Source organism: Pseudophryne corroboree, chromosome 12, assembly GCF_028390025.1.
Source record: "Pseudophryne corroboree isolate aPseCor3 chromosome 12, aPseCor3.hap2, whole genome shotgun sequence".
In the NCBI taxonomy this organism is placed as follows: Eukaryota; Metazoa; Chordata; class Amphibia; order Anura; family Myobatrachidae; genus Pseudophryne; species Pseudophryne corroboree.
Window position 1 is genome coordinate 92,884,697 of NC_086455.1, and position 26,954 is coordinate 92,911,650.

The window sequence follows — 26,954 nt, forward strand, 5'->3', positions numbered from 1 at the left end:
TTCTTAAATATGAATTAAGTAATTTAATCCAGATCACTCAGAATGTAATATACAGTGTCCTAATAGTGTTTGCTTTCAGTACTCTTTCCAGTCATCTTTTGCCCATTCAGGTAGTTCCGTGGAAAAATTAAAATCAGCCCATTTATACCGTAAAGCATGAAGGTACATAATCAACTCTTTGGGAGAAGGGTCAGCCCTTACAATCCTGCATTCTTCACAGAGAGAGTCTATAAACCCTTTCCCGCTTTCTGATGTATCCGTACAGAAAACTGGTTCACTATTGCTTTCTTTATCACTGTTTAGATCATCACAATTCACACTTAAAGTAGCTTCCTTGGTAGGGTGGACACATGTTGGGTCTTTGTCCACTGGTATGGTTTCATCTGATACAGTCTGTGAGCAGTGTTGGTCACCTTCACTTTCCTTACTTGTCAATGTTAGATGAACATCTTCTTCTGCAATATCCAGGATGTCCAGACTCTGTTTAGCTTTATGTTCCTCTATGAGAGACCGCAACAGTTCTTCATTCGTTTTGTTAATTTCACCCTTTTTGCCTCGGTTGGGACCCCAGGCCTCTGTATTGTATACTGGGTCATTGACAATAGGATGCCCTAAATACTGCAAGTGGACTCTGATTTGGTGTGTACGGCCAGTATAAGGGAAGCATTTAACTACACTAGACTTTCCATTGTAACTAAGTCTTTGGAAGACAGTTTTGCTGGGTTTGCCGTTTGGGTTTACACGACATACACCAATCTTATAGGAGACAACCATTATGGGCTCCTCACAGATCACCGATTCTTCTGGAAATTCACCATTCACTCTACATACATACTCCTTCTCCACCTGTGAAAAGAAAAAAAGTTCTCTATTAAAGTCATGCTATATCTTTGTTTATATTCTAAATTTACTTTCATAGTTTTCTTCCAATAACCAAAAGTAGCAGCTGAACCTCAACTTTCAGAAAAGCACAACTTATTTATTTGGGTGTGGGGCAAGTTGGAAGATGGGGATCAGACTTTTGCATCTAAGACTTTATACTCATCTCTACAGATAAAAAATGTTAATAGATTTTTAAAATATCCAATAGGTCACAATATCTTTTGTCAGTGAATGGCTCTAAAAGTGTGTACACACGGTGAGATATATCCTTTCGATTTTGACTATATAGTAAAGATTGCAAGGAAAGCTAGTGGAAATCACAAGGTGTTAGGCAGCCTGCGATACCGATTCAATCCTGAAGTGCGGTCCCGCGGCACCGGTATCGCAAGGCTAGATAGACTGTGCAGGCAAGTAAATCTTGACTACCTAGTGTTCTATCTAGCACAGTCAAAATCTGTGCTATCTGGCCTTTGTGGGAGTTCAAGGGAAATCACAGTCAATCAGCCACAGCAAGGATCTCACCGTGTGTATGCACCTTATGGGGTATATTCAATCAAAGTCGAAACTGCCGTCTTGTCGGAAAGACAGCAGTTTCCGACTATTTTAGGTCAGTAGGGGTTCCTACCTATTCAATAGACCCCTAATTTTTCCGACAAGTCGGGAATTCCGCCTTGTCAGAAAGCACGTGGATCAGCGGAATAGCCGCCAATCCGCATGTTTCTGTTGGAAACAGGGCCAAATCAGACAGGTTTTGGCCCCGTTTCCGACAATTTCAATCCGACTTTAAAAAAAGTTGGATTGAAGAGATGAGACGGGGGAGTGGGGCGGTGGGCTATAGGGGCAGCATGGCACATAGGCAGGTATGTGACAGGCTCCTCTCTTTCCTGGCAGTGCTCCCCGGTCGGCGCAGGGCTGTGTGGCTAGCGGGGATCTGAGGCTCCCTCCAGCCCCTCCCTGTTATGTCACACACGGGGAGGGCTGACTGCCGACAGCAGCAGCACGGATGGGACACCGGGAATGGCCAACTCAGACAGTGGAATTTGGCTCAAATCCGACAGTGGGATTTGGCCGCACATTGAATAGGGCTTGTCAGATCCATTCCGACAAATGCATGTCGGAATGGATCAGACAGCAATTGAATATACCCCTAAACCCTATTACTGTAGATGAATGGCAGCCTTGGGTTAACGTGCTCAATGCCTAAGACCATGCTGACACTAGACATGTTTCAACACACAGCTGCAGCCAGGACAGTATGGTTCCTGGCCATGTGATATCCGACAGTCTGTCCAGATCAAAATGGATTTGTAAAAAAAAAAAAAAAAAAACAACAACACAAAAAACCTAAATTTTCATGTGGTATCCAAGTACAGAAATAACTGGTTGAAAGTTGTAATCTGTTTCTCCAGCTGGCCAAGTAAATAATGAAAAATCTGCCACTTTTCCTGTGTGGAAATTTTATTTAAGTTTTAATTTTGGACTTTTAAGTTTAAATATAGATCATTAACAACCCACTACAGCACTAGTAAACACAAATTTGGTGCCACACATTTTAACAAAACAAATACAATTAGGGGTACCAATAGTAATTTTAACGTCTCAATATATGAATTCAAGGAATGGTGAAATAGCTTCTCTATTCACATCAGCAAAAATCTGTCGGCAGAGTGAGAAAACCTGTCTCCAGTAAATTGTTATATTGTAGATTTTTATAGCCAAGATTATTTTTATTTTTTAAATCGGTGTAGTTGCAATTTGATAATATATATCAGCACAGAGCTCTATGATAGGCTAACCAGGGGGCCAACGATTCAGTAAAAAGTGATGCATTACAGTCAACTGGACAGGAATTCCATGTGATACGTGTTCCATATAGCAGTGGAGATGGCCACCATAGAGGAAACAGTCTGGGAATTCCAATGGCGAGCGATTTTACATTTCGTAAATGCCAATATGCCAAATAAGCCAAATGCCAAATAAGCTTTTGAGAGGGTTTTGATATCCCAGGAAAAAAAAAAAAAAAAAAAAAAGAGGGGGAGAAAGGTATGTCAACCTCAGTAACTCGTAATATTTTGCAAATGACTTTCCATATCGGAACTAATTTAAGACAGTTCCAGAATATATGGAGCAGAGTGCCTCTCAATCCACATCCTCTCCAGCAGAGGTCTGAAGTGGTAGGAAACGCACAATTTAAACGAGTCAGGACTAAGTACCAACGCAAGTAAATTAAATGCGTTTTTTCTATGCCTAATTGAGGTAGTTGAGGAAACCAAATTTTGCCTTATCTGATCCTAGATGTCATGTCCCATTTGTTCCTGTAAATCAGTTTCCAAGATATTTTGTGTGAGGCCAATGGGGGAAGGTTACAATGAAGGAGAAGGCGACAAATTGTCGATATAAGACCCTTAGAGATGGAGCGATGCTAAATGAAAGCTACAGAGCTGCAGATACTGGAAAAAGCACTGAGAGGGTAGATTATATCTATCCTGAAGATATGCAAAAGACGCGAATGTACGCGGGAAACAACCGAATTCCCCCCTATGTATCTTTATGCAAGTATCAATTTTTTTTTCAGAAGGCAAGTACATGTACAAATTGTGGGGGGGTATAATCATACAGTAGTAGAAAGGAGAAAAGAACATCTCCTCTACCCGAACTAACAGACTCAATAATGGCCAATCTTGTTGGGTAATATTGTACAAGTTTGTAAAAGTGGCGATATTTTTAAATGTTAAACCAGGACGGTCTTGCTTTTAAATCGGCTCTTTTAAAACTTTTCACCTTTAGATCCAGCCATTTACAGCTTTTTACACTTCGTATCAACAGTATTTCTTAAGAAGAGAGGATTATCAAAAAAAGTAGATAAGTGGGCAGACAGGGAGGACGTCTATGAGCTGAGCTCCCGGACCGAGTCTCCTATTATATTATCTGAGACTGGTCCTTGTGAAGCTATTGCGCCATCTCTGCTTGGCCGACCGCTATAACATCTCAGCAAGCCGGGCAGCGAGGGTGGCGAAGTCGGGGAACACTGCTACAATTCCCGCGGGTTACAATCTGATCCCCGTGCCGAGCCGTGGCCTGAAGTTCTAACCTATACCGGGGCAGACCCTCCGCCTCCCGGTATGCGAATAACGGGACCCGGCTCTCTGCCTCTTTGGGGCTCCCGGCCGGCTCAAATCTGCGGGCTTACTGCCAGGATGGAGCGGTGTGCAACTGCGGACCAGCGGAGTCCTTGGTGGGGGAAGCAATCCCGTTTCTGCAGTTACACGCGAGTCCCTTTAAGGGGTGAGTCTGCTGCTTCCTGCCTCTCAGTAGATAGGCTTTTGGCTGTGGCAGTCTGCCTATTCTTTGCCTCTACTCCCTGCCTGGTGCCTTTTTGGGGTTATTTTTTTTTTTTTATTGGGGACAGATTACCTGCATGTGGTGTGGTGCAGTTTTCCACTGCTGCTCAGGGACGCTGTGCTGCACTACACAACATCCTCATTTTCTCTGCTTGCTCACCTCTTCATAAGATTTTGTGGATTATTGTATCTTTCCATCGCCCTCCATCCATAGCCCTGTGCACTACTCTCATTGTTTTCAGAATGGATAAATAAGTGGCAAGGCCAGTGCGAGGTTCTAAAGGGGTAAGAGTCGGGGTAAAGACACCCCTTCATCCCCAGCATCTCGACCCGGAGACTGCTCTAGGGACTGTGAATCTGACCCTCCCCGAACACCAGCTCCTGATGCGGTGTCAATGCGGGAGATTACAGTTATTCTGGCGTCTATTGGATCAGAAATTCGGACCTGGAAGATGAGCTTTCTGTCGCTAAATCGACGGTCACTGCGCAAGAGGAGACGGTGGCCTCCGTACACGATAAATTCGAGGATTTGGAGAACAGAAATAATAGGATTTTAATTACCTACCGGTAAATCCTTTTCTCATAGTCCATAGAGGATACTGGGGTCCACATTAGTACCATGGGGTATAGACGGGTTCACTAGGAGCGACGGGCATTTTAAGAAATCAATAGTGTGGGCTGGCTCCTCCCTCTATGCCCCTCTTACCAAACTTAGTCTAGAAACTGTGCCCGAGGAGACGGATATACTTCGAAAGAAGGATCTAACTGAACAGTGGTGAGATTTGAACCAGCACACACAAACAGGAGGAAAGCCATGCTAACCAAACTTGAACAGCAACAGCTGAACTAACAATACTTAACCAAGTAACAGTGCAGAAAAACGAAGCACCGAGCGCACGCCCAGTATCCTCTACGGACTACGAGAAAAGGATTTACCAGTAGGTCATTAAAATCCTATTTTCTCTTACGTCCTAGACTATACTGGGGTCCACATTAGTACCATGGGGATGTACCAAAGCTCCCAGACTGGGTGAGAGTGCGCTGAGGTTCCTGCGGACAAAGTATCAAACTTGTAGAACTTGGCAAACGTGTTCGATCCCAACCAAGTAGCCGCTCGGCAGAGCTGTAAAGCAGAGACACCCCGGGCAGCCGCCCGGGAAGAACATACATACCTAGAAGAGTGGGCCTGTACTTTAGGAACCGGCAAACCTGCCGAAGAATAAGCCTGCTGGATAGCAAGTCTGATCCAGCGAGCGATAGACTGCTTTGAAGCAGGACACCCAATTTACTTAGAATCAGAGAAAAACCAGCGAGTCAGACTTTGTGACGAGCGGGTCCTTTTCACGTAGATCCTCAAAGCCCTCACGACATCCAGGGATTTAGAGGTAGCAGAGGTGTCGGTAAACAGAGGAACCACAATAGGTTGTTCGATATGAAACGCAGACACCACCACCTTAGGAAGAAATTGCTGACGAGTTCCGAGTTCAGCTCTATCCTCATGAAAAATCAAATAGGGGCTTTTGTGAGAGAACACCCCGAGTTCGGACACACGCCTTGCGGAAGCCAAGGCCAACAGTGTAACAGTCTTCCAAGTAAGAAACTTAAGGTCCACCTCCTGTAAAGGTTCAAACCAGTCCGATTGCAGAAAACGCAACACCATGTTAAGATCCCAAGGTGCCGTGCAGAACACCCTTCAAGAACGTCTCAACCTCAGGAAGGGAAGCCAATTGTTTCTGGAAGAAAATGGACAAGGCCGAAATCTGGACTTTCAAGGAGCCCAAACGTAGGCCCACATCCACACCTGACTGTAGAAAAAGGAGAAAACGTCCCAGTTCAAACTCCACTGCAGGAAATTTCCTATGTTCACACCACAAGACATTTTTTTCCAAATACGGCCTTTCCTGGCCTGGATCAGGATTGGAATAACCTTGTTCGGAATACCTTTCCAGGCTAAAATCCGACGCTCAACTTCCATGCCGTCAAACGTAGCCGCAGTAAGTTTTGATGGACGAACGGCCCCTGCTGCAGAAGATCCTCTCGCAGAAGTAGAGGCCACGGGTCCTCCAGGAGCAACCCCAGGAGATCCGTGTACCATGGAGTAATGAAAATTACCTGAACCTTTTCCTTTTTTATTCTTTTGAGAATTCCTGGGATCAACGGAAGAGGTGCGAACACGTAAACCATCTGGTAAAGCCATGGAGTCACCAGAGCGTCCACCGCCACCTTGACCTGGAACAATAGCGCTCTAGCTTCTTGTTGAGACGAGATGCCATCATGTCGATCTGAGGAATCCCCCACAGACATGTCAATGACTCGAACACCTGTGGGTGAAGGCACCACTCGCCTGGGTTGAGGTCGTGTCTGCTGAGGAAGTCCGCTTCCCAGTTGTTTATTCCCGGAATGAAGAAGATTGCAGACAGCGAAATTGCGTGTCGTTCTGCCCAGAGGAGAATTCTTGTTACCTCTGACATCACAGCTCTGCTCTTCGTTCCGCCCTGTCGGTTTATATACGTTACAACCGCCAAGTTGTCCGACAGAACCTGAATGGCTTAATCTTGAAGAAGGTGTGATGCCTGAAGAAGGGCGTTGTATATAGCCCTTAGTTCTAGAATGTTGATCGGAAGCATGGCTTCCTGACTTGACCATCTTCCCTGGAACTGCTCCCCTTGGGTGACTGCTCCCCAACCTCTGGGGCTTGTGTCTGTGGTTAGCAAAATACAACTTTGAATCCCGAACCGGCGGCCTTCGGTCAGGTGAGACGTCTGAAGCCACCACAGAAGGGAGATCCTGGCTTTTGGGGACAGACGTATCCTCTGGTGGATGTGAAGATGCGATTCGGACCACTTGTCCAACAGATCCAGCTGAAAAGGGCCTTGCATGGAACCTTCCGTACTGTAGCACCTCGTAGGCGGCTACCATCTTCCCCAGAAGGCAGATGCACAGATATCCAGGATGGCTTTAGGACATCCCGCACCATTGACTGGATTACCAACGCCTTTTCCAATGGAAGGAACACCCTCTGTGCCTCCGTATCCAGTATCATCCCCAGAAACGGAAGCCTCAGTGTTGGTTTCAGGTGATATTTCGGCAGGTTCAGAATCCACCCATGATGCTGGAGTAATCGAGTTGAGAGGGCAATGTTCTCCAACAACCTTTCCCTGGAAGGTGCCTTTATCAGCAGGTCGACCAGGTACAGAATTATGTTAACTTCCTTTTTGCGGAGGAGAAACAATCTCTGCCATCACCTTGGTGAACACCCACAGAGCCGTGGAAAGGCCAAATGGCAGTGCCTGGAACCAGTAGCGACAGTCCTGTAGTGCAAACCGTAGATAAGCCTGATGAGGCGTCCAAATCGGAATGTGAAGGTATGCATCCTTGATGTCCAGAGACACCAGGAACTCTACCTCCACCAGACCTGAGATCACCGCTCTCGGAGACTCCATCTTGAACACCCTTAAATACGGGTTTAGGGATTTGAGGTTGAGAATAGGCCTCACTGAACGGTTTTGGGACCACAAACAGGTTGGAGTAATAACCCTTGTTTTGTTGCTGAAGTGGAACTGGAACAATGACCCGAGTCTGTACCAGTTTTTGAATTGCTGCCTGTAAGGTCAAACTTGCTTCTGGAGAAGCTGGCAAGCCGGATTTGAAGAATCTGGGAGTTCCTGAAACTCCAGTCTGTATCCCTGTGCGATAAGATCTTTGACCCAGGGATCCTGGCAAGAAGTTGCCCAAACGTGACTGAAATAACGTAACCGGGCTCCCACCTGCCTGTTTTCCAGGCAGTGCAGTCCACCATCATGCTGAAGGCTTGAGGAAGCAGCCCCTGAGGACTATTCCCGAGAACCTGCAGCTGCAGGTTTTCTGGGTTTACCTTTATTACCCCTGATAATTGTATAGAAACCCCTGGATTTGCCTTTAAGTTTTGCTGTCCAAAAGGATTGCAGAGTAGGAGTAGAGTAGGTTATCCTAGCTGGTGTTGTTGCGGAAGGAAAATAAGTAGACTTACCCGCCGTAGCCTTGGATATCCACTTATCCAGTTCATCACCAAAAAGAGCCTCGCCCGTGAACGGTAGGCTTTCCACTCCCATCCTGGACTCCGCATCCGCAGTCCATTGTCGCAGTCACGTGCCGACACTGCCATGGCAGAGATGCGTGCGTTGAGTAAGCCAACTTCCTTTAAGGCTTCCACCATAAAGTTTGCAGAATCTTAAATACGCTGCAAGTGTAAAATAATATCATCCCTGGTTGAGGAATCTAAACTATCAGATTACCTGACCATTTTGCAATAGCCCGAGTGATCCATGCACAATCAATAGTGGGTCTCTGGGCCACCCCGGCCGACGTATAAAGATTTGAGAGTGGTCTCAATCTTGCGTTCTGCTGTGTCCTTTAAAGACACCACCCCGGGAACCGATCTTACGCGATAACCGGGATATAGATGCATCCACAATTAGCGGGTTTACCAATTTCTTCCTATCCTCCGAAGGAAAAGGAAAGTAAGAAATCAACCATTTAGGGATCTGTCATTTTTTTGTCAGGGTTTACCCACGCCCCCTCAAAAAGGGTATTTAATTCCTTTGAAGCGGGGAAAGTAGCAGAGGATTTCTTTTTAGTATTAAAATAAGATTCCTTTTCTACCTCCTCTGACTTGTCAGGATTGCGCAGGGCCGTTCCGATAGCCTCAATGAGGGCCTGTATTCCCTGCGACAGGATAGCATCCCCCTCACCTGCGTCCACTTCACCCTCCTCTGGATCCGACGTATCAGGGTCAGTATTACCCTGCATGATTTGGGCCAGAGTACACTTTTGCGGGCAAATGGCTAGGGCCGGGGGTGGAGGTATGGAAGCGGAGTCCCTATTCATCAGGTCATCCATAGATTGCCGTAAGAACTGTGTCTCCTTCTCATTATGAGAGAGTTTTATAGAAATAGTAGAAATCATTCCTTTAATGGAAGCTAACCACAGGGGTTCAGCCCCACTGGACTGGGAGTGAGCACTTTGAGTACAGGGTAGTGAGTGCCCAGGGGGTGATAGACATTCTGCTGTACAAGACATACAGTCCCTGGACATGATTGGATAGGAACACCCCCCCACACACACACAGACACTGGGTGAAAGCACAGTATATGTAGGCAGGGTCCTTAGAGAGACACAGAAGCCAGAGCCAGCCACACAACGCCCCGATAGCAACAGTAAAACTAAGCTGGGTCGTAAGAATAAAGCACCCGAGTAGTGCTTACAGTCCCAACACTGCTCTCCCCCTGCACTAATAGCCCCTGGTACCGCTGAGGAGACTGGAGTCCTTGTGGAGGAGCTGCGCTTCCCTGTGAGTGCTGTCTGATCAAGCTGCAGAAGAAAATGGCGCTGGAGAGCTGTGTGATCCGCTCTGAGCGAAGCCCCGCCTCCTGTAATGGCACGCGGCTTCCTGCATTTTTTTTATACTGGCCCAGAGGTAGAAAGTGTGCCTAACTAGGAGACTGAACCCGTTAGTCGGTGTGGGTATAATAGGAGGCTCAGCACACCCCTCACAGCGTGCCTCGCCGCGTGTCCTGTGAGCCTCACCGGAGCGCAGCCTGTGTCAGAGCTGCGCTCCTACCCTAATGCCACCAAGTACGCCGGCGACCCGCTAACCGGGACACCGGCGCCTTACCACTCTTCTGTCTTCAGGCTCTGTTAGGGGGTGGCGGCGTGCTGCGGGAGGGTACGCTGCACCATGGTGCGACTTGCGAGTGACTCCCTCAGGAGCTCAGTGCCCTGTCAGCAGAGAAACGGGACCATTGACTCTAAGGAAGTTGGGCCGTTCTCTCCCCTAAGTCCCACGAAGCAGTCAGGGTGTTGCCTAAACAGTCCTGACTGAAAATAACAAATTTTGAAAATAAATGTAGAAAACTCTTCAGGAGCTCTCCAAAGCGTAAACAAATTTTCCGGGCACATTTTTTACACTGAGTCTGGTAGGAGGGGCATAGAGGGAGGAGCCAGCCCATACTATTGATTTCTTAAAGTGCCCATGGCTCCTAGTGGACCCGTCTATACCCCATGGTGCTAAATGTGGACCCCAGTATCCTCTAGGATGCAAGAGAAAAAAAACAAAAAACATCTGTATTATTGGTCTCCCTGAATCCATCAAATTTGCTGAGCTCATGCCTCTGGTTTCGGAATGGCTTCCTCGTGACTTAGGCTGCATGCCTGCTGATGGTTCGTTGATGGTGGAGAGGGCTCATCGGGTTGGTCCCGACAGACAACTGTCTCACGACAGAACACGTCTGGTTCTTTTACGCATCTTAAAACTATGTGGATAAAGTTCGTTTACTGGAAGCATACAGGAAATGCTCTGATCTTCGCTATGATGGTGCCAAACTCCTTTTATTTCAAGACTTCTCTTATCTAGTGGCTACGAAGAGGAGGGAATTTGCTCCTATCTGTAAAGTTGTTTGACTTGGGATATTACTTTGCCTTACTGTACCCGGCCAAATAGCGGATTTTTCATAATCCAAAGACTTACTTTTTGGATACTCCGTAAGCGGCAAAAAACTTTGTGGAGTCACTCCCCTCAGGCTCCTCGTCACGTATGGATGACGCAGACTGATTACACTATGTTACTGCCTCTACTATATACTTTAAATGTTTTCAATTCATGTCGTTGTTGATTTCTGTATATTTTTTACTGTTTCTTATGCGCTACCAATGTTCTGATTCTGTTTCTTTGATATGTTGGAACAATTTCTGAACTGTTTGGTTGTGCTTTAGGTTGTGTGTTGGAACCCTCATGGTCAGGTCCCTTCTGCTAGATACTTCTGATACACCTCGTGCTCCCTGGACGAATTTTGCTGTTTTTGTTTGTCTTTCCCTTTCTTACTGTATTTTTATCCCTTTTCTCCCCTTCTGGGGCACCTACATGTTTTTCTTTGTGTTCGGCGATCCTCTGGTTTGCCCTCTTGGGTTCATAATCTATTTAAAATGTTATTGAATGTTTCTATTGTTAAGCATTTTATGATGTCATTTAGTATTTTGTTCACAGGTATGGCACCTTAGGCCACTTTGTATTCTCCTGTGCCTGCTCGCTGGGACAGGCTGGAGATTGTCATGGTTATTTTCTACTGCTTTCTGTTGGCCAAGGGTGGGTGTTGGATGTTACCCGCTACACATGCTAGTTCCACGAGGGTACGCTCTTCATTGAAATTTGTCACCTGGAATGTTGAGGGTCTTAACTCAACACTTAAAAGACATAAGTTATTGACCAATTTGAAATGCCTTAAGCCCAGTGTCACGTTTCTACAGGAAACTCATTGGGATAGTATGGACCTCAATACACTTAGTGATTCATGGATAGGTGAATATAAGGCGGCCTCCTTTACGGCTAAATGTAGGGGTGTTGCGATTCTTTTTCGCAAACATTTATCATACACTATTAAAGATACATGATTAGAATCAAAAGGTCTTTATTTGTTTATAAAGCTTTTACTTTTTGGCTCCCAATATACTTTCGCTGCTGTGTATGCCCCTACTGGCCCGAAGAAAGCATTTTTTACCTCCTTATATGTTAACTTGCAGTCTTGGAAGGAAGGTGATGTAATCATAGGGTGTGATCTTAATTGTGTTTTATCTGGGGGCTTGGATATCTCGTCAGGTTTGCAGGTTTCCGGAGGTAAGGGATTTATTTTTCCCTTAACGTTGTTAATCGAATCATTGTTGCTCTGTGATCCATGGAGGTGCCAACAACCATTGTCCCGTGAATTTACCTTTTATTCCCTCCCCCACAACACCACTTCTCGTATTGATTATAGGTTATCATCAGTTTCTCTTTATCACAGAGTGATGGATTTGGGTATTGGTCTCATTGTGTTATCTGATCAGACTCCAGTATGGTGTACTTTGTCCTTACAAGACCCGGTGTCTACGTCATACAATTGGAGGTTTCCCTCATATCTAGCCAACTCTACTGGTTTCTGATGACATTTGGAAGGGACGTTCCTCTCTTATGCAGCAGATAATAAACAACATTTGGAGGATATTCACTTATTTTGGGCTGCGGCTAAGCCGGTGGTTAGGGGTCAGATTATGGAATGTGGCCAGGAAGCATAAGCGGTTGAATTCTATTATATCCGAACATAGCAAATGATTAGTGTCCGCACATGATAGCCTACTTTCTCATGGTTCGGTTGAGACGTCAGGCCTACTTAGATGTTAAACATGTATATGATACCTCGTGTACGGAGAGGGCCCAATTTACTTATGACATTCAACGTAATAAATATTTTCGTGGATGTAATAAATCATGGAGACTGTTGGTCAAGTTGGTTTGTTCGCACACTGCACCGTCCCATATTTTACAAATTTCTTCTCATTCTGGGTCGCTGGTTTCGTACACGCTAGAAATCTCCAAGGAGTTTTGTGATTATTACAAACATCTGTAGGATGCTCACCCTGATTTCCCGGTTGATGGCATGTGCTTTCTTCAGAAGGCCAATCTGCCAACATTAACGTATGAGGAAAGGGAATGTTTAACATTGCCCGTGACTGAATAGGAATTACTCCCTCTTATTAAATCTCTGGCTACTGGTAAGTTCCCAGGCCCTGACGGCTTTGGGGCAGAGTATTATCTAGTGCTTGGGGACCACCTACATCCCCAATTTCTTGCTTTGTATATCTCCTTAATTTCAGGGAAATCACCTCCCCAGCTTTTACAGAGGCCAGGATTGTGGTGTTTCTGAAACCAGGGAAAGACCCCACTCAGGAACAATCTTCTAGGCCCATATCTTTGTTAAACCAAGATCTAAAATTGTTCACCAAATTATTGTCTCAACGTCTACAATCATTCCTCCCTAGAATATTACACTCGCAACAAAATGGCTTTGTTAAGGGTCGTACCTCGGTATACTATGTACTTATGCTTGTGGCGGCTATGCACCGCCTTTGCCAACTTGGTAATACTGAGGCTATTATTGTAAGTTGTGACGTGGATAAAGCTTTCCGTCGCGTTTCCTGGTCACATATTCTGAGAATTCTCCAGGTTCAACAATTTGGCCCTGATTTTATTAGAATCTTCAAAAGGTTATATTCTTTTCTGGAGGCCCATAACACGATTAATGGTTTAAATTCCTCTGCTTTTCGACTGCCTAGAAGAACCCGCCAGGGCTGCTCCCTTTCCCAGTTTGTTGTTCAATTTGGCCCTTGACCCCTTAACCACTTGCCTGGCATGGTCGCATCAGATGCGACCATGCCTACAAATGCTTTATCTGGCCTCGTCGCACAAGACGCGACCAGTCAGATAGAGAATTAGCAGCGGCAGGGAAGAGAAACTTCCCTCCGCTGCTGCTATCAGAGGTCCCTCTGCCTCCCTGCACTCTCCCCTACTGATTGGTCAGCACGGCAGGATACCCCCTCCAGCGGCTACAGACAATGGCAGCCGCTGGGGAGTGTAAATTAACCCTCCCAAGCCAACCCCAGACCCCCCCCCTGTATACCTGGAGGCTGTCCCGGCTTTCGAAATGAAAGCCGCGATGTTCCCAATCGATGTTTCAAAAATATTTGAAAAAATAAAATATTTTTTTCTTTTTAACTAAAATCATTTGGGATAGGGTTAAATTCATGTTCTTCACCCAATTCACTCATAAAAAACAACTACAATGTCGGAGCGTTTTTGGCCGAAATAAATCGTCAGTTGTTAATACGCAGGATGTCAGGATGTATCATGGAAGGGAGTTGTGTTAGGTGATACGGAGGTAAAAGAATCGCCTTTTTTGCCGATGATTTGCTATTATATTTTAGTGACCCGAAACTGGCATTGTCTAGTTTACAAACCATTGTGGTGATTTTCAATGTGTTTCTGGCTTTCTTATTAATTTTAACAAAACAGAGATGTTGGCTATGCACCCTACTGCCAAACTGGGGTGGGGAAACTTATTCCCTTTCTGCTTGGCACCAGACTATTTGGAACTCAGACTTCCAGGGGATATCTCCACTCTTTATTCGGTTAATTTGACTTATTTTATTAATCAAATGTTGACTGATTTTGATAAATAGTGTCATTTGCCGTTATCATATCGGCCATTGTCATTTGTTTAAGATGTTCTCTTTTCCCAGACTTCTTTACCCAATCCAGATGTTGCCTTTCCTTTTGACTGACCGTGATGTTGCACATACTAATAGGGCTATAACCAAATTTATATGGGCTGGTAAACGCCCTAGAATATCATTATATAAATTGCAACAGCCGTTGGTGCTGGGAGGCATTAACCTCTCGAATGTTCAGGATTATGCCCTGGCATCTAACCTATGATATGCACTGGATTGGGTAAGGGGTGTGGACAATTATGACTGTTATTCTCTTGATCAAGCGTTTCTTTCCGATGTTACTATAGATGCTTTTATTACATTTACCGTTAACTTCTTTTCCAGTGGAATTACGCGATAATCCATTACTTTATGCCCCATATTTGACTTGTCTTTCACGTAGGAGACTCTGCCTGTCATGTACCAAGTCTTTGTTTTTGCCTTTAGTTCATAATCTTGACTTCCATAATGGGAGTGCAGACATTATTTTTAATACTTGGCACCTCCATGGTCTCTGCTCAGTGTATCAATTTCTGGAGGATGACCGATCCTCTATCCTTACTTTGTCCAAACTCACAGAATTATACTCTAATGTTACAATTCCATCGTTCGCATACTTTCAATCCCGCAGCTATATTTTGAAATTAATGTCCGCGCTTTCCCAAATTGATAGAACTCTTTCGATTCTTTAGTATTGGGACGTAAAGGGGGCCCACTCCACAATTCTATGCTTTACGATCAGATTAGGGAAAAAACTGGACCTGTCTGCGGTTACTACTGGTATGGTTAAGTGGTTGGATTCCTTTCCTGAGCTTTCTCTGCAGGCTATAGTTAAGTCTTCGGTTTCATTGAACAAACAAATAATGGGGGTAATTCCAAGTTGATCGCAGCAGGATTTTTGTTAGCAGTTGGGCAAAACCATGTGCACTGCAGGGGAGGCAGATATAACATGTGCAGAGAGAGTTAGATTTGGGTGGGGTGTGTTCAAACTGAAATCTAAATTGCAGTGTAAAAATAAAGCAGACAGTATTTACCTTAGACAGAAACAAAATAACCCACCCAAATCTAACTCTCTCTGCAAATGTTATATCTGCTCCCCCTGCAGCGTGCATGGTTTTGCCCAACAGCTTAAAAATGTCCTGCTGCGATCAACTCGGAATTACCCCCAATATCGTCTTCTTTTGCAGAAATGCAATACAAAATTTTGCATAGGGCCTATTACACCCCCAGACTTCATTTTATAATGGGCATATCGGATAATTCTAATTGTTTTAAATGTTCACTTCCGGAGGCTGATATCTTTCACGGTCTGTGGTCTTGTGACATTGTTCAATTGTTTCGGAAAGAGATACAGATGTATGTTAATGATACTTGGCACATACCTTTCTCTGTGACTGTTTCACGGGCTTTGTGGAAACACTATCCTTCCTCATGGGCTTTGTGGAAACACTATCCTTACTTTAGGAAGGATAGTGTTTCCACCATCGCTTATTGGCCAAAATAACTGCGGTTGCTAAGAAAACCATTCTGTCAAAATGGATACACCCTGGCCGTTTCGCTTTGTCATGTATGTTTCCGAGACTTAACTATGTCTATAGAATGGACTGGGTTGAATGCTCGTTGGATGTTGAGTCACGAGCGTCAAAATTCTTTGACATAGCTGCCTTATATTGTTACGCTATCTACTTTTGAGAAGGACCAGATTAGAAAAATTGTTCACCTTACTACATAGTATAACATGGCGACCCTGACAGGGAACACACCTCCTTTCTAACTGGGTTGTTTGTAAATCTTTTTAATTATACTTATGCAGTATCTCTGGATGTATTGTATTTTTATTGTATGTTGATCCTCAACGGTTTCATTTTACTTGAGGCTCTCCCATGTGAAGCTGATTTCTGATTGAATTATTAGCAACACTGTGTAACCCTTTGTGGACTATTTTATAGTTACTACCATACTGTGCCTATGCCTGTGTCATTTATTTCATATGTACTGCTTGATTTTTCTTTTCTTAATAAACATATAAATAAAAATTAAAAAAGTAGATAAAGAGTGGATAGTTTCTGGAATAATACATTTCTTGTAACTCACCTGTCTCTCTCGCACTTGTTCAGCCAACTTCTTGGACACTTCCAGAGTTTTGGCAAACACAAGCACACCAGAAGTCAAACGATCCAGGCGGTGGATAGGGTAAAGTGGCTTCAAATTGTGCTCTTTGCCCAGAATAAAAATAACTGTGTTGTGCCGGAAGCGACCACAGGGATGTACTGGCAGAGAGGATGGTTTGTCCACTGCCACAATCTCATCATTTTCAGCTAAGATGTGCAGGGGCTGCGCAGTTACAGGAGGTTCATGACGATGCACTGTGTTCCTGAGGAAATCATTGTCCTGCAAATCAAGCAAGAAAAAAAAATAGAATTAAAGTGGGACTAGACTTATAATATATTTTAATTTTAATTGTCAAATCTGAAAAGACTATGCAGTTTATTTACAAAGCCTCAGTTTGCGCTTCTGATTGTGTTCAGGCCCGAAATTAAAAAGGGCAATGATTTTACTAGCTTTATTTTGCTAGTAAAATCATAGACCTTTTAAATTTTGGGCATTACCACAATCAAAATCACAAGACACTTTGTGAACTAGCCCAAACGATCACAAGATGAGGGTTTCTGAGCAGCGGATACCCTGGACAATATGTATCCCATACACTCACACTGTGCATTCAACATTACAGCCATGGAACAGAAGTTTCAGATAAGTGGTCGCCAGTGGGGTAGTTATATCAAAATAACTTACCTGATGATAGTCATGTATTTTACATGGATACAGTGTAATTATAAAACACTTAAACTTTGGACTAAGATACTGTATATGGCAGCTGGATTGCATATTGGATTCCGTGTACAAGCTTATGATGCTTGTGCAACAGTTATGTAATGCAAGCTTTGCTGTTCTATCCTTTATTGGATTTCATTTGAAAGCGTTTGTCAGTATGTCAGAGGTAAATTATACTGATTAAATGATTATAATTAAATGACAACCTTATTCTTCTAATGAACATTTTAGGTATAGAGTTCTGAGTGTTCATTATTTTATAGGTGTACGTTTGCTTTATGTTGCCATGTGCACCCAGGTTTGTTTAATCAATTTATATTTGTCAGGCCCGGGTGTTTTTGTGAATCCGTTAACCCGGAACCAACCACAGGTGTAGGTGCTGGGGTATGAAGAAAGCAGGGAGGACAAAGAAAGTTCCGCTTCATATATTTATTAAATAACAATTCAGTAAGGAGTTAAATGACTAGTTGTTAATCATCATTATACTGAAGTATTGCAAGAATGGCAGAAATAATATGCAAGAGAAAACTCAAAAATAAATAAAAGAAATGTTCATGGAAACATATGCAAAAGCAAGCTGAAGAATAAATGTTGGATTGTCCAAATATAAACAAGCTTTGATGCAGAACTGCAGATTGTGTTTAACTGGTTAATGCAGACATGGTGAATTAACTGTAAGAATTTGCAATGGAGTTTTGAGGGTTAACTGAGAGACTGTGATGAATTATCCTTGTAATGACAACATAGCAAATAAAAAGTACTGAATTGGGTTACTTGCGGGTTCCGGAGATCACTGTGAAACTGTAGTAGAAGACAAGGTGATGAATGGGTTAAATGCAGAGTTGAACAAACGAACAGCTGAGAGAAACAGAATCCTCCAGACTTTGAATGATAGGCAGACTGACAAGGTAACCTCATGCAGGACACTGGGAATCCAACTATTTCCAATAGGAGTGCAATTAACTGACAGCACAGCAGAGAGCCGGTGGATCTTTCAGCAGTGAAGGCTGCAGACGAACCTCTGGGAACGGAGGCGATATCTGGACCACGGGAATCACACAGGAATGCACGGAGAGAGCTCAGAGCTAGAGCACAGCTTTGATACAACAAAGCACTGGCCCAGAGTGACATAATCCCAGCCTACTTAAAGGCAGCACAAGCACGGGATTGGCTTACACCTGCCCACAGGTGTTTTCACAAGTGCTCAGTATTAGCTATTTGGTCTCCAACATGGCCACCTCCTATACAGCAGACACACCGCAGTGCCTTAGGCCATTTGGTCCCCGCACTCACAGTTCCCAGACTCTGCATTACCTGTGCCATTGATCACGCCGTGTCCCCACACGGGCGCACAGCACCGCGAGCAACCGCACTGGCAACGGATGAACCCCAGAACCCGCAAAGGTGAGAGACCGGTTCGTGACAATATTGTTATTAAATGAGTTGTTTTAATCGAGTCAGTACAATTTATTATCATACAGTGTTGTGCGGTTTTACAAATTGCTTATTATTTCTAATTGGGAGGCATGAGAATATCTTCTTTAGAACATTACAGAGCATGAATGTACATGCTCTTTGATACATTACTTTATACGCCGCACCTTTTTTCACTTAGACTGTCGCTGCTGGTGGTAGGCTGCCAACAACAGTGTGGAAGATGCAGCCAAAGAGGATGACACCGCAGGACCTCACTGGATGGATAAGTTATGGTAAATACCAGCAGCATATTTGTTACTAATCAAAGTATGCCGCTGCTAATGAGTAGTACTGATAAATGGAGACTACAGTGAGACATGTAGCGCGTTTGAAACATGAAATAACCGTGGACAAGTGGAATACATACTAGATGCCAGCTGTCAAGATACAGACCGTGACATCCCAGCCGGCAGCAGGGAGAGCACTAGGAAGCCCCTTGCTGGCTCTCTGCGCTTGCCACAGGATCTATTCCCACATGGTGTCGTGGACACCCACAGAGGGAGAAAAGCCTATGGTGACGGTATTCCGGCAGCAGCATTTCACCGCCTGTCAGGATTCCAGTGCCAGCGTTGTGACCGCCGGGGTCCCAATAGGCGGTCTCCTGGTTGCCTCCTGGCAAAGTATAATAAATAAACCGTTCATACTTTATGGCTTATTTATAGTAAAAAGAAAAAGGAGACTTATCACGGTTAAATCTCTTTCTGCGAGGTACACTGGATTCCACAGGGAATAACATCGGGGTGTAGGAGTTTGATCTTGATCCAAGGCACCAACAGGCTAAACCTTTGACTGTTCCCAGGATGCATTGCACTACCTCCTCTATAGTCCCGTCTCCAGGCAGTGGAGCTCAGTTTCGTTAACCAGTCCAATGCATTAGCAGGTAAAAGACGGCAGGTGTTAGTCATATAGACCCACATTCTCACGACAGGAGAAGGGACTAGCGGCTAATGCCATACAAAGCCAAAGAAGCTAAGTGCGTCAGAGTGGAGGCCCTGTGGAATCCAGTGTACCTCGCAAATAGTTAAATCTCTATGGTAAGTCTACCATAAAATGTACTTTTCTGCAGCGGGGTACACTGGTATTCCACAGGGAATAACATCGGGGATGTCCTTAAGCAGTTCCTCATGAGAGGGGACGCACTGTAGCGGGTACAAGAACTTAGCGTCCAAAGGAAGCATCCTGGGAGGCGGAAGTATCAGAGGCATAGAACCTAATGAACATGTTCACAGAGGACCACGTAGCCACATTGCACAATTGTTAAGTGGACGCGCCCCAGCGGGCCACTTAAAAATGTCCAACAGGCACAGTAGAATGGGCTTTGATAGCAGCAGGAGCTGGAAGACCAGCCTATGCATATGCTTGTGCAATTACCATTCTAATCCATTTGGCCACGGTTTGCTTATTCGCAGGCCAGCCACATTTGTGAAAACCAAAAAGTACGAAAAGGGAATCCGACCTCCTGATAGAGGCAATCCTCTCCACGTAAATACGTAGAGCCCGTACCACATCCAAAGACTGCTCTTTGGAGAACAAACCAGAAGAGATAAAAGCCGGAACCACAATGTCACCACCTTAGTGAGATAACCGGGACAAGTTCTAAGAACTGCCCGGTCACGATGAAAAATCAGAAAGGGCGGACGACACAGACAAGCGCCTAAGTCTGACACCCTCCTAGCAGAGGCAATAGCCAACAGAAAAACGACCTTAAGCGTAAGGCATTTAAGGTCCACAGACTCAAGAGGTTCAAATTGAGATTCTTGTAGGGCATTCAAAACAACAGACAGATCTCACGAAGCCACAGGAGGGAAATAGGGAGGCTGAATCCGTAAAACACTCTAAGTGAAAGTACTAACGTCAGGGAGAGATACAATTTTCCTTTGAAACCACACCGACAAGGCAGAAATATGAACCTTGAGGGAGGCCAGACGAAGGCCCAAGTCCAGGCCCTGTTGCAGAAAAGCCAAAAGTCTGGAAGTTTTGAAAGTATATGCATCGTAATTCTTACCAGCACACCAGGTGAAGTAAGAATTCCAGACCCTATGATAAATCCGGGTGTGGATCATTAGATCGACAATGCTTAGGTCAACCACTATAGGTCGACAGGTCAACGGGTTTTTCATGGTTTTTTTGGTGTCGTTTTCCCCGTACAGTGACCGGGAAGCCCAATTAGTGCACAGTGTCCACTCGCCATGCTTCAGGCAAGGTGCCTCGCTCTGCTATCGCTGCGCTCGGCACAGATTACTATTCCCAATTGTAGTCCGCGTGGATCGTTAAGTATGAAAAAGTTAAAAAAAAAAGATGAAATTTTTTTTAAAAACTCAGGTCGACCTTTGACCTGTCAACCTAGAACATGTCAACCTAGACAACATGTCGACCTAGTGACTGTCGACTTATCGTGGTCAACCTAGGCACTGTCGATCTTCAGACCGGATACCGATAATTCCATGCAGAAGGCGGTTTACAGGCTTTCAACATAGTTTGAATAACCGCCTCAGAGAATCCCTTGGTCCTCAGGGGTGAAGCTTCAAGAGCCACGCCGTCAAAGCCAGTCTGGCCAGGTCCAGGTAGACACAAGGGCCCTGAACGAGGAGGTCTGAGCGTTGAGGAAGTAGAAGAGGATGCTCTATCGAGAGACCCTGCAGGTCTGAGAACCAATGCCATCTGGGCCATGCTGGAGCGACTAGAAGTAGTATTCCTCCTTCTTGCTTAAACTTCCGCAGTACCCTGGGCAGGAGTGACACTGAATGGAACACGTATGGCTGCTGAAAGTTCCATGGAATTGCCAGTGCGTGCATGAACGCTGCTTGAGGATCCCTTGTCCTTGATCCGAAGACCGGAACCTTGTGATTGTGTCAAAACGCCATCAGGAATACATCTGGTAGGCCCCACTTGTCCACTAGGAGTTGAAAGACTTCCGGATGAAGACTCCACTCTCCGACGTGCACGTCCTGATAACTGAGGAAATCCGCTTCCCAGTTGAGGACTCCGGGAATAAACACTGCCGATATTGCTGGCAGATGTCGTTCCGCCCAACGGAGGATCTTTGATACTTCCAGCATTGCCATGTGGCTTTGAGTGCCGCCTTGATGATTTATGTACGCCACTGTGGTGGTGTTGTCTGATTGTACTTGAACAGGCCTGTTCTGTACTAGAGGCAGGTCCAGTATCAATGCATTGAACACCACCCGCAATTCCAGAATGTTTATCGGGAGGAGAGAGTCCTCCCTGGTCCACGACCCTGGAGAGAGTGTTGCTCCAACACCACCCTGCAGACTGGCATCCGTTGTCAATAGGACACAGTTGAAGATCCAGAAGGGAAGGACACTGCTCAACTGTTGGTCCTGTAGCCACCAGCTTAGTGACAGACGAACCTCCGGATTGAAGATCATTTGAGACCTGATTCGATGAGGCAGGCCATCCCACTTGGAAAGGATTAACCTCTGCAGAGGGCAGGAATGAAATTGAGCGTACTCTACCATGTCGAAAGCCGACACCATGAGGCCTAGTAATTGCATCGCCGAGTGTAACGACACTCTTGGGCGAGAGAGGAAATATCTGATCCTATCCTGAAGTTTCAGGACTTTCTCTGGAGACATAAACAATCGTTGGTTGTGTGTGTCCAGTAGTGCCCCAAGGTGCACCATGCTCCGAGCAGGGACCAGCGAGGACTTTTTCCAGTTGATGAGCCACCCGTGGGCTTGTAGGAATTGGACAGTCAGTTCCAGATGACTGATGAGAACCTCTTTTAGGAGTTTGCCAGGATCAGCAAGTCATTCAGATACGGCAGAATCCCGATTCCCTGACGGCGGAGAAGAGTCGTCATCACGGCCATGACCTTGGTGAAGATCTGAGGGGCCGTGGCCAAGCCAAAAGGCAGTGCCTGGAATTGATAATGTAGGTTGCCAATAGCAAACTCTCTGAGACAGAGCTACCGGCACTAGCACTCCTGTATCCAGGAGGGATTGTACAACCAAGTGTAGAGCTTGAGCCTTTAACGGATCCGCAGGAATAACCGTTGTGCAAAACTGGCGAGGGGGACGTCTCTTGAAAGACATTGCGTACCCGAGAGACAACATCCCGCACCCAGGCATCCATAGTGGTCTTTAACCAGGCCTGGTCGAACTGTAGAAGTCTGCCTCCCACCCTGGGGTCCCCCCCCAGGGGGAGGACCGCCCCGTCATGCTTGTCTTGTTTGGAAGCAGGCTGACCGGCGGCCCAAGATTGTTTAGATTTAGGTTTAGTGGTTTTGGAAGCACAAGCCTGTGGCAAATATGCCTGACCCTTTGATTTCCCTGGAGGTCGAAAGGAATGAAAGGTGGTACTCTTTGCCTTCGAAGCAGAAGGATTAGTATTTGGGAGAAACACAGTCTTGGCAGTAGCCACGTCAGTTACAATCTTGTTCAGATCCTCCCCAAATAGGATGTTTCCCTTAAAAGGAAGCACCTCCAAGGTCTTTTTGGAGTCCAGGTCCACCTTCCAGGACCTCAACCACATAATTTGATGAGCCAGGATAGACGTAGCAGATGCCTTGGCTGCCATTATACCTGCATCAGAAGCCGCCTCCTGAATATAGTGGGAGGCTGTGGTAATATAAGACCGATATTGTCTGGCAGTGTCAGAAAGATCCTGAGGTACTGTAGCTCATTCTCAATTGCCTGAACCCATGCTTCAACACCTTTCGCAGCACAGGAGGCTGCAATAGTGGGTCTATGTACAACTCCAGTAAGGGAGTAAATAGACTTCAGGCATCACTCCACACGCTTATGTGTCTGTTCCTTCAGTGAGGTGACAGTGATGATAGGCACCACAAGATGGGCGACATGAGAGTCCACCGGCGGTGGATTTTCCCACTTGTTACTCAACTCCGCAGGGATAGGATAACGAGCTAGCATCTTTTTAGACAGGCAAAATTTCTTTCCTGGAGACTACCAGGATTCCTGACGTATTTCAATTAAAATAATTACCCCTTACGGCAGACAGCGTCCCCTTTTTTACCCCTTACGGCAGACAGCGTCCCCTTTTTTACGCCTTACGGCAGACAGCGTCCCCTTTTTTACGCCTTACGGCAGACAGCGTCCCCTTTTTTACGCCTTACGGCAGACAGCGTCCCCTTTTTTACGCCTTACGGCAGACAGCGTCCCCTTTTTTACGCATTACGGCAGACAGCGTCCCCTTTTTTACGCATTACGGCAGACAGCGTCCCCTTTTTTACGCATTACGGCAGACAGCGTCCCCTTAATACGCATTACGGCAGACAGCGTCCCCTTAATACGCATTACGGCAGACAGTGTCCCCTTAATACACATTACGGCAGACAGCGTCCCCTTAATACACATTACGGCAGACAGCGTCCAATTAATACACATTACGGCAGACAGCGTCCCCTTTTTACACATTATGGCAGACAGCGTCCCCTTAATACACATTACGGGAGACAGCGTCCCCTTTTTACACATTATGGCAGACAGGATAGATAGATACTCTTTCCCCGCTGGCTCAGGTAGTCAGGCTCCTCGGTGCTGGCAGCTCCGGAGGCAGAAGAGGAGGAGGAGGGTGGGGGACTCGGGAGCCGCAGCAGCGCTATGTAATTGATAGAAGCGCCGCTGCAGCTGTCCCTCTCCTTCCGCATTGGCTGGCCGCCGCTGTGAATGCTGGGATGAGGGAAGCGCATCCCAGCATTCACAGCGGCGGCATCCAGCCTATGTGGAAGGAGAGGGACAGCTGCAGCGCCGCCGCTATCAATTACATAGCGCTGCTGCGGCTCCCGAGTCCCCCTCCCTCCTCCTCCACTGCCTCCGGAGCTGCTCCTCTCCTCACCGGAGCATACAGGCGGCTTGTAAGGCGTCAATTTGACTCATTACAAGCCGCTGATTTGGAATGTGGGCAGTTGCGCCCTCAGGGTGACTGCGCTGTGTGCCAGGCACACCTAGCACACACGTAGTTACGGCTCTGTATAGTGGTGACGGTGCAATGTTGCATCCTGGGAACAGTCAACGCTTTAGCCTGTTGGTGCCTCAGATCAAGATCCAACTCTACACCCCAATGTTATTTCCTGTGGAATATCAGTGTATCCGGCTGCAGAAATATTGTTTTGGCAACAACCCTATGAATATGGAGGGAGATCTTGGATATCTTCCATTATGTGATACATGAAGAGACAGGTATGACAAGGAGAGACAGGCCTCACCTTCAGCACGATGCTCAGGTCGGTGACCGTGGCCTGGTTAAGCCGCAGCCTCCCGGCCCGGGCCGCCAGCGTGTAGTACTCCAGCGTCTGCGAGCGGAACTCTGAGGCGAAGATCTGCAGCAGGCTCTTCCCCAGCCAGCGGCCCTTGCAGTACGTCTCGAAGTGGAAGAAGTAGGGCCGGACCTTGCGCAGCCCGTTCTCCAGGTAACACTCGGCCTCCCGGAAATGCTCCTCTCCGAAGCTGACCCCGGCTCTCCGCTTCGTGGGCGGCGGCACATATCGTTCCCCGGTGCTGCTGTCCTCCGGCTGCTTTCTTCCCCGGCTATCAGCGGCAGCTCCCGCCGGCCTCTTCCTCTTCAGCGACATCTGATTCTGTGCAGCAGCCAGCAGCAACCTCCCTCCTCTGCCGCCCGCAGCTGCTATCATCACCACGTGGTGGCGAAGTAACATTGCGGCGCACGCTGAGTACGTCACTTAATGATTCCGACATTATGGGGTAGTTGCCGTGTTTGTAAATAACATAATTAGATATTAATATTTCGTCTCCCAGAGTCATTAAAACAAGAACGGATAGCGGATATCATGCATACTACTGATAATGATGATGGCTTCATTGGCTATGTGGGATACAGGAATGGAATGATGGGTGTGTGTGACATGTCCAATGAATGGCACAGTCTTAGACACAGGATTGGTGGGAAGAATGATGAGTGGGGCAGCATACATAGCAGAAGGAGTGTGAAGGGGGGTACGTGCTTAATTTCTAAGCAATCTGACTAGTTTGCTTAGAAATTAAGCACAGATCTCTCCGTGTGTATGTCCCATAGCGACACGTGGCCCTGCGCGTCGCTATCGCCAGTACTAGATAGGCCTGCATGCAGGCACACTCTAGTACACAGGTTCTCAAACTCGGTCCTCAGGACCCCACACAGTGCATGTTTTGCAGGTCTCCTCACAGAATCACAAAATAAATAATTAGCTCCACCTGTGGACCTTTTAAAATGTGTCAGTGAGTAATTACTACACCTGTGCACCTGCTGGGTTATCTGCAAAACATGCACTGTGTGGGGTCCTGAGGACCGAGTTTGAGAACCTGTGCTCTAGTAGATTGCTCACTTTACTGCTGTGTCAGATTGCTTAGAAATTAAGCACGGATCTCTCCTTGAGGTCTCCACCTCTCGCTCAGCACACATCGCGCTGTGCGCTGAGCGGTCTGTGCTAGATCGCTCAGCACACATCTCCCTGTGTGTACCCCACTTAAGCTGTGTGCTGGGAAGCGTGGGGTGCATTGGCTGTGGAAGGTGCAGTGATATTTCTGTTCCTACAGCTAATACAGTAGGAGATACAAGGTATTGGGGAGCTGACTGCAGCACCAACTGGTATAGGAAGTGGCCTGTAGCGTATTCTAGTGTGGGAGCGCCTATTTCCACAGTGTGCCTGTCACCAATGTGTGCAGCAGCCTGCATTCCAGCTTCCATCAATGCAGACTAGGCAACCTATGTCTCTCCAGTTGTGTTTGCATGACCTGACAGCCGCATGCTGGGACTAGTTCTGCAGAGCAGGCGAGTCACACAGGAGAGACGCTGTCCTTATTTTTTACTTCATTAAAATCTATCACTGTAAAATCCACCCCACGCCCACTTCTTAAAAGGACTCTCCCAATGAGCTGACACTGAAATTTCTTATGGAGTGGTGTCAGTCACTGCTATTAGTGAAGTGACTGAGTTACTGCCCTTTCTAGGGAAGCACAGGGGTTATGTTAGGGTTTGGGGTATGTGAGAAGCATCAGTTAAAGAATAGTTATTTCTCCTATGTCCTAGAGGATACTGGGGACTCAAAAAGGACCATGGGGTATAGACGGGATCCGCAGGAGACATGGGCACACTATAAGACTTTGAATGGGTGTGAACTGGCTCCTCCCTCTATGCCCCTCCTCCAGACTCCAGTTGGACTCTGTGCCCAGAGAGACTGGACACACACTAGGGGAGCTCTCCTGAGTTTCTCTTAAAAGACTTTATGTTAGGTTTGTTATTTTCAGGGAGACCTGCTGGCAACAGGCTCTCTGCATCGTGGGACTGAGGGGAGAGAAGCAGACCTACTTCTGTGAGTTTCAAGGCTCTGCTTCTTTGGCTACTGGACACCATTAGCTCCAGAGGGTCTGATCACTTGGTTCGCCT

The 26,954-nt window shown here is 46.1% G+C and overlaps 1 protein-coding gene across 1 annotated transcript; it reads right to left on the reverse strand.

Annotated features, from left to right (window-relative positions):
- RPUSD2 (RNA pseudouridine synthase domain containing 2) lies at positions 1-25,252 on the reverse strand. Its single transcript, XM_063947797.1, has 3 exons — positions 24,778-25,252; positions 16,374-16,670; positions 1-846 (listed from the first exon to the last, which is right to left on the reverse strand). Exons 1-3 carry the CDS (start codon positions 25,225-25,227, stop codon positions 76-78), a joined length of 1,518 nt encoding a protein of 505 aa, XP_063803867.1. The 5' UTR covers positions 25,228-25,252; the 3' UTR covers positions 1-75.
- Positions 25,253-26,954: the final 1,702 nt, after the last annotated feature.

What these genes read in the sequence shown, in the direction of transcription:
- RPUSD2 (XM_063947797.1), bottom strand. Translation starts at nt 25,227, where the DNA reads ATGTTACTTCGCCACCACGTGGTGATGATAGCAGCTGCGGGCGGCAGA. An exon ending in ACCTGAGCATCGTGCTGAAG is followed by an intron (nt 16,671 to 24,777) that starts GTGAGGCCTGTC and finishes CTTGATTTGCAG; the next exon opens with GACAATGATTTCCTCAGGAA. An exon ending in AACAAGTGCGAGAGAGACAG is followed by an intron (nt 847 to 16,373) that starts GTGAGTTACAAG and finishes TTCTTTTCACAG; the next exon opens with GTGGAGAAGGAGTATGTATG.